The sequence below is a fragment of the Sylvia atricapilla genome, chromosome 21, assembly GCF_009819655.1.
Source record: "Sylvia atricapilla isolate bSylAtr1 chromosome 21, bSylAtr1.pri, whole genome shotgun sequence".
NCBI lineage: Eukaryota > Metazoa > Chordata > Aves > Passeriformes > Sylviidae > Sylvia > Sylvia atricapilla.
Window position 1 is genome coordinate 2,953,401 of NC_089160.1, and position 8,197 is coordinate 2,961,597.

General features: G+C 55.5%; 1 protein-coding gene across 1 annotated transcript; it reads left to right on the forward strand.

Moving 5' to 3' along the window:
* Positions 1-4,078: 4,078 nt before the first annotated feature.
* Positions 4,079-5,157, forward strand: LOC136370395 (transcription factor SOX-3-like). Its single transcript, XM_066333764.1, has one exon. It carries the CDS (start codon positions 4,190-4,192, stop codon positions 5,138-5,140), a length of 951 nt encoding a protein of 316 aa, XP_066189861.1. The 5' UTR covers positions 4,079-4,189; the 3' UTR covers positions 5,141-5,157.
* Positions 5,158-8,197: the final 3,040 nt, after the last annotated feature.

Consider the following 8,197-nt stretch of genomic DNA (forward strand, 5'->3'; position numbering starts at 1 on the left):
TGTTGTCAGAAGCCAAATAAAAGTTCAGCTGGGACGGGGGGGGGGGGGGGCTGGGGGGCAGGGAAGTGATTAAAAAAAAGCCCCAAAAAACATTCACCGCTGCCTCCTGAACGCGCTGGGAGGCTCAGTTCAAAGGGCTCGAGCTGTGCCCAAAGGACTCTGCCCGGGTTTACCCACGCACTTCAGATTTTTGTTGGGAAATGTTGCGATTTGGAATGATGTCAGCAGCAGTAACCCTTGCCTGCCCGGCGGGCAGCCAGCACAGACCGCTGCAGGGTTTAGGACAGCGGAGCTCTCCGCTCGCCGAGGCGCTGGGGAAGGCACGGGAAGGAGTTTGGGGCTCGTTTGTCGGAATTAATGATTTTGCTTTCCCCTTGGTCGGGCTGGGAGGTCGCTGCAGCCGAGTCAGCCCCGCGGCGGGGGAAGCAGCAGCCCGGCAAGGCAACCTCGAGCTGCGTTTTGGCGTTACACTTCATCGGGGAATAAAACAAAACAAAAAAACAACCCCCCCAAAAATCTCCTAACGATCATCAACTCTAGAACCAGCCTTAAATGGCCCGTTTAGCGGCAACATACCACCACGAAAACTTCTGGGAGAGGATGTGAATGGCAGCCTGAAACACGGATCACGTGAACTTTTATCTTAAGCGTCGCTAAAAGCTGGGCATTTTTGGAGGATCAGCCCAGCGAGGGTCCAAACGAAAGGGACGCCCAGCTCCCTGGTCTGGGCAAACTTCGAGGACGAGCCCTCGCTGCTCTCGGTCGGGAATTGGGCTGGTGAGCAAGGGGATGTTTAATAACAGGATTAGACGGGGCCGGGTTGGCTCACAGAATTATTCTTTAAAAGCCAGCGATCCTCCGGGACACAGTTCTAAGATTCCCCCGAGCAGCTCTTCTGGAGCTGCAATTAACAGATATTAATGGCTCTTTCTTATTAAGCGTTGCTGGCGCAGAAATCCCGGACGGAGCCTTTCAAATGGCCCTTTTCAAGCGCGGGGTCTCTCTCGCGTTCAAGTTGAGCTGTGCTGTAAACTCCTTATCTCTCCTCACGCTCCTTTTGTCACCCAAATAAATAAATAACAATAATAAAGGGCTCCTCAGCCTTTGACAACTGTATTTACACGACCTCAAGTGTTCTCCGACCCCCACCGGACACACGGAGCTTCCCTCCAAGTGAATTCAAGAATTCATTTAAGTGAATTTAAGAAAACGGCTCCGGACATAAGGTTTTATTGGGCTGGGTCCCCTCCTGCTTTCTGTCCCTTCCCGGGAGCTCCGCAGGCTCCGTCCCCGTTCCCGAGGAGCAGGCGGAGGATGGAATTTGCTGCCAAGGGGATGGTGGAACGGGTGGGCTTTCTTAAAGCGCGCTGCAAGTAAATTTGGGGAGCAGCAGCCGGTCCAGAGGGCTCGGGCTCGCCTCGTTCCTCCTGCTCCCCACGCCGCCTCAGCGGAGTTTTCAGGGCAGGGAAAGGATGGACAGAGCCACAGGCGATCCCGGGTAAGGGGCTGCTGGTGGCCACAGCCCCCAGCTCAGGGAATCGGGGCTCCCAGGGAAAGCCCCGAGGGAAGGCGGCTCCGAGCTCGCCTCTCCGCTCCCGAAATCTCAGCCCAGTTCCTGAATTCCCAGCCCAGATCCCGAATTCCCAGCCCAGCTCCCGAAATCTCAGCCCAGGTCCCGAAATCTCAGCCCAGGTCCCGAATTCCCAGCCCAGGTCCCGAATTCCCAGCCCAGTTCCCGAATTCCCAGCCCAGTACACAGCGCTGCCGCCCAGGAGGACGGATGGGAGCAGAGGGTCTCTGCTCTGGAAACAGCAATCAGCCAGATTTTGGAGATTTCCTCAGAATATGTGCTGCAGCGGGAGCGTTACAGGGACCTGTGAAGTCTGGAAAGCCATCAGTCTATACTTATTTTTATTATTATTATTCAGTCAAGTGCAGTTCATTGACAAGATCAGCGATGTTTCAAGAGAAACGTTGTCTTGGTTCGGAATAATGTGGACCTTAAAAGTGTTAAAGAGCTTGGCTTTTAAAGGAAAAAAAAAATCTCTAATTTGAGACTCAGGCAGTTCAAAGACGAATTGAAAGACAAAGTAAGAGTCTGAAACTTAACGTTGTAATATTTATTTAAAACATCGACGGAAACTTTGTTCAGGGGGATTTCACGTCCTCCAATTCTCTACACAGCCCAATTTTTCGTTGCATGCCAGCGTGTCCAGTCCCTCCAACAAACGCTCATATGAAAATATATCAAAGTATTGTCAGGATAAATACTAGTCCTGTCAGTCTGGCAGGTCTTAAACCTCCATTGGAGGGGCCAAAATATTTTGAGGTTAGAAGTTAATTACGACTTTCTGAAGTTTTTCCAATATACTGCAAAGTTACACCAAACCACTCCCGCCTGGAACAACCCTTCCGCTGTCACCCTGTCCCCTCGGGCTGCCAAATTTTGACTCCGCTCGATACACCAGCAGCAAACCAAGCAAAAACCAAAGTGCTGACATCACCACAGCCGGTCTCAAGCGGGATTTATTTCCCCTTCAACGCTGTTTAGTAGATAATTTTGTAAAAAAATAAAAATTAAAAGCCATACAAAATGAGTGAGACCTTTACTGTTAAACCCCAGCAGTGCTCGGGTGGGCTCACATCAAGTCCCCCACCCCACCGTGCTGTTTCCAGAGTCTCTCCAGTGCCCGTCCCGGCTGCAGCAGGGCCGGGAGCTCCTCATCCCCACCCTGCCGAAGCCCCCCGGCCCGGAGCCCCTTCCCCAGCCCAGAGCCCTGCCCTGCAGCTTTCCTCCTCCCCGATTACCGTCATTACACTCGCGGTCTTGTCTTTGGGCTGACACCGGTGCCTGCCAAGGCGGGGAGCTGCGGCGGCAGCATCGCTCCAGGACGGGACGGGAGATTGGGGCAGTGCCCAGCTCAAAGCCCCCGACCCTCCCGGAGCCCCGCACGCCCCTGGGCCAGTTTGCTCAGAGCCACAGCGCTGATGCTGGCCGCATCCTCCGGCAGCCAGGCTTCTCCCGGGCGGACTGCGGCTGGCTTTGCCTCTCCTGCCCCAGAGCTCCCCGGCCCGGCTTCTGGAGCGGAGGATGAGGAAGGGCAGGGATGAGGCAGCCCAGCCCGCCTGAGAGCGCTGTGCCCGCGCTGCTTCCAGCCAGCCCTGGCCGTGCAGGTGCGGTGTCCGCGCCTCTGCAGAAGGGAAGGAAGGAGGGGTAAAGGCAGGGGAGGGACGGACGGGGATCCCGCTGATTGACAGCTCAAAGTGGGCGCCGCTCCGCTCACACATCCGCCGCCAAAGTTTTCCTTCACGCGGAGAGAACTTTCCGTTGCCATGAAACTCGGGGGATTTGCGAGCGCCGTCCGCTCTCCCCATCCTCCCCTCTTTTGGGGCAGCCGAGTGGAAAAGCTCGAGCGGCAGCGGGGTGGGGATGGCCCGGAGTGCCCGGCCGGCAGCCACCCATCCCGGCCTCGCTCCAGCCCCTCTCCCACCGACAGCCGTGCCCGATCCCGGCGTGGCAATGTACATTGGACGAGCGGCAGAGTTTAACCCGTCCATCCTTTCCCCGCTCCGGGGGTCCATCCGTGCAACTCCGGGCAGCCTCTCCGAGCTTAGCACCGGGCTGTGCATCCTCCCGGGAGCCCCAAAGCTCTTTGTGCCCGCGAGCAGCTCCCGGCGGCAGCACAGCGCTCCGCCCGCTCCTCGCCCCGGCCCGGCCGCGGTGCGGGAGCCGCTCAGCCCCGGCGGCTGCGGGAGGGGCTCGGCACCCTCGGCCGCGGCATCCCCGGTGCCGGGAGGCTCGGCCCGCCCCCCCGACCGCTCCGATCCCGGCGTGGGGCTGTCGGGAAGCGCTCTCTGATTGGCCGCCACCTCCTCATTTATAGCCCGTCAATCACGGACCCCCGCGATCCGAGCGCGCATCGCCCGCTGCTGCCCGCGGGAGCCGCTCCGCTCCAGCTCCGCCACCTCGGGGAGCGCCGCTTCTGCCACGCGCAAAAAACTTCCTCCTTCTCTCGCGGCAGCCGCCCAGACAGGTTTTTTTCTTTCTATCTTTGGGTGTGTTATTTTTTTTTGTTGTTGTTTTTTATTTGTTTTGGGTTTGTTTTTTTTTTTTTTTGTTCTGAACTTCCTCTCCGCGCTCGGTACCCGCCTGCCCGCCGCCCTGGCGCACCTTTTGCCGGCGCCGGCCATGTACAGCATGCTGGAGACGGAGATGAAGGCGCCGCAGCCCACGCCGGGCAGCACCGGGGGGAACCCCGCTGCCGGGAACACCGGCAAAGGCGGCGGAGGGGCCGGGAACGGAGCGGCAGCGGGCTCGGACCAGGACCGGGTGAAGCGGCCCATGAACGCCTTCATGGTGTGGTCCCGCGGGCAGCGGAGGAAGATGGCCCAGGAGAACCCCAAGATGCACAACTCGGAGATCAGCAAACGCCTCGGCGCCGACTGGAAGCTGCTGAGCGACGCCGAGAAGCGGCCCTTCATCGACGAGGCCAAGCGGCTGCGGGCGGTGCACATGAAGGAGTATCCGGATTACAAATACCGGCCCCGGAGGAAGACCAAGACCTTGCTGAAGAAGGACAAATACTCGCTGCCAGGTAACCTGCTGGCCCCGGGCGGGGGGAACGCGGTGAGCAGCCCCGTCGGGGTGGGCCAGAGGATTGACACTTACGCTCACATGAACGGCTGGACCAACGGGGCTTACTCGCTGATGCAAGACCAACTGGGCTACAGCCAGCACCCGGGCATGAACAGCCCGCAGCTGCAGCAGATGCACCGCTACGACATGACGGGCCTGCAGTACAGCCCCATGATGTCCACTGCTCAGACCTACATGAACGCCGCCTCCACCTACAGCATGTCCCCCGCCGCCTACGGCCAGCAGCCCTCCACGGCCATGAGCCTGGGCTCCATGGGCTCCGTGGTGAAATCCGAGCCCAGCTCGCCGCCTCCGGCCATCACCTCTCACTCGCAGAGAGCCTGCCTGGGAGACCTGCGGGATATGATCAGCATGTACCTGCCTCCCGGCGGGGACGCCACAGACCCTTCGGCGCTGCAGGGCAGCAGGTTACACAGCGTGCACCAGCACTACCAGAGTGCCGGGACTGCCGTCAATGGTACCGTACCACTAACTCACATATAAAAAAAAAAAAAAACAAAAAAAAACTTGTGGATGCTCCGGACGGCTCCCCGTCTTAATCCCTATAACCTCACCATCGCTCCCTGACTCTACACCGGGATGTACGGCAGTGTTGCTCGGCTTAGCAGACTTAAATACTAACTCTGGAGAAATTTTAAAAAAGGAAATCCGTTAGCTGTGTCCTTTTTTATTCCTTTTTTTTTTTTTTTTTTTTTTTTTTTTTTCCTTTTGAGCAAGTTGTTATTTTAATATTTGCGCAAGTTGTTATTTTAATAGAGCACAACTCCTGCCTCCTAGAAGCCGCTGTGAAGTTTTTCGAACCACGGCAACTCCTTTCCTGGTTTCGGCTAGGTTGGGCACTGTTTTATTCGCTTAAAAGTTTTTTGTTTTTAAAAAAATCTTGCATCTTCCAGTTTGGTTTCTAGCGTTGCAATGACATAAACAAAACCCGCGGGTTTTTGTTTTTAAGCTCGGTTGTTCACATAATCACTGTGGTTTATTAACTGTTTTGTTACCGACCCTCGCTTGGTTTCTATCCCCAATCTGTAGCTTTCACGACTTTTTAATTTTGAGGTTTTATTCCTTGAAAAGGGGAGGTGGGAGAGAGCAGAGCTGTGCGGGTCGCAAACGCATTTCTTTTATTTATAGTAAGTTGTGTGTCTTGGTTTTTCTTAAGCTGTAAACTTATGTAAATGAGTTTGTGAATTTTACTGTGAACCATGTTTTGACATATCGGATAAAAAAAAAAAAAGTTTTAGTTTTGTTACCGGATTCCTTCCCCCCTCCCCAAAAAAAAAAAAAAAAAATTATCGAAACACTCCTTCCTTGTTCCTAGTCCTCGTTTGCTTCTTTCTTCCAAAAGAAGAGAGATGAATAAATTTTCTCTCAGGCGCAGGGAGCGGTGTCCGGGCGGTTTGTGCGGGGCAGAGCCGAGCCCATCCCGGGGCTGCCGCCGCCTTTCCCCGGCCGGCCTGAGCTTTTGGGGGGCGGGAGAGGGGACAACACGCTCCTTGGATTTGGTTTTCTTTTAAAAGAGAAGCGGACGGGGCCGGGGAGGAATCGCGGAGCTGCTGCTCTGCGAGCCGCCGCCACTTGTTGCCTCTCCACCCGGCTGCTTTCCTTCGGCAGACGGCGAGCGAAGGGGATTACGTCTCTGCCTCGGCTTGTTGTGCTTTTTATTTCCTTTTTTTTTTTTTTTTTTTTTTTTTTTTCTTGTCAGGAGGATTTGCCTTAGAAACGCCGCCTCGTCTGAAATATTTACAGAAGTCAAACCCGTTGGGGAACTCTTAATTAGGCTCCATTAAAAATGAATGGTTACGGGAGTCCCCAGAGGAAATAAATAATTCAATCTTCTCGGTTTGTTTGACGAGTGCTTTGAGTGTGGACAACTTTATTTTTTCCTTTCCCAGGTCTTTTTAGATTTCTTTTGGTTGGTTGTTTTTTTTTTCAGGAGTGTGCATTAGATGCGCTGCGGTATAACCCTACAGAGTCCCGGGGTGGTCGGCAGAGCCGAGCATCGCTGCTCCGTCCCCCGAGCGCTGTTCCGGCCGTGTCCCCGCGTGTGTCCCGGCTCCTGGCTCCCGCAGCGCATCCCCGCTCCCAGCCTCGCCTCCGCTGCCCCTGCGCTGCTTGCCTTGGGCCAGGGGCAGCGGGATCGCCAGGGCGCTGCTGCGGCTGGGCTTTGGGTACGGGGACTTGTCACCCCTCACCGACAGCGCCTTCGGGGCCACTTTGTGTCCCTTGGCTGAGCGGGGCTGTGGCATCCTCGTTCCTTGCGGGCAGCGGCTCCTGCCTTCCCCTGCCGGGCTCCGGCATGGCTTTCCCCGGGCTGTTCGAGGGGCAGGATGTGCAAACCTCCCCGAGAGCCGGGTTCCTGGAGCGCTCCCAGGGCTGGGGATGCTCCTGTCCCCGCACGCTGTCCCCTTCGGGGCCCGGCCACCCCCTGGTCAGTGCAGCAAAGCCCCGGCACCACCGCAGCCCCGGGGATGGGCTGGGGGTCATCACTCGGTGGATGAGAACCCAGCCTCTGGATGTTTCATACCCACAGCTCCGTTCTTCCATAAGGATTCTGGTGAAACTTGGCAAAGCTGTGCCACTTCTGCCAGTGTGTGCTGCTGTCCCTCAGGTAGGAGCAGGAGAGAACAGTAGCTGGTAACACGACTTGATTTACTAACCCTTGGGTAGAAGCAGATCCAGAAATAACCTGGAGGTCTGAGACAAGGTGGTGGCATCCGTGGTGTTGGTAGGGTACAGGACAGGGGCAGGCAGGGCTGTTTTCACCTCAGCTGGGAGTCACACTGTTCCCCAGTGCTCTCCAGAACTGGCAGTGCCAGGACAGCTCTCAGGGGGGAAGAGGGAAATTCCCATTCCCTGGAACAATTCTCCCACTTTCCCAGGCAGATGTGACAAACACCAGGGCTCCTGAGCAGGTGAGCAGCACTGGAATTGTACTTGGTGTCTTCAAGCTGCAGCTGCATCATTATAAATAGTTGTTCTTTACATCTGAGTTTTGTGGAAGTGGATTCTCTGCCATGAAAGGGGAGAAACACTTTGTAGTATTTTTAAGCTCAACTTGGCCTTGTTTGGCCTAAGTCAGGGCCGAAGGAGGGTCTGTGAGCAGGTTCCTGAGGGGTCACAGAAAAATCTCTATAAATGTCTCTGCCTTGTTCTCTCTGGAAGCTCCTATCAGTGGTTTGGCTTGGGGCTGCTCTTCCTGATTTACTGGTTTTGAGATGCCCAGGTAAAATTCCTGATGCAGATTTCAGCTTCCCGGGGCTAAACTTTATCCCAAAGTTCATAAGCTGTGGGTCAGAGCTTGTGGGAAGGGTTGTGGACATGTGCACACACTGCACTGGGACAGAGCCAGGGAAGGCAGCCTTGTAATTAAACATAAATACAGATACAGCCTCTTCTCCCCTCAACTGGAGTGTATTAATTAGCCAACAGCACGAGGGAGACATTCTCTGAAAGACAACTCTTTTTTTTCCCCAAGGAACATTGTTACATCCTTTGCTTGGGCCCAGGAAATTTTCCCTCCTGAACAAAAGCAGAAATATGTTC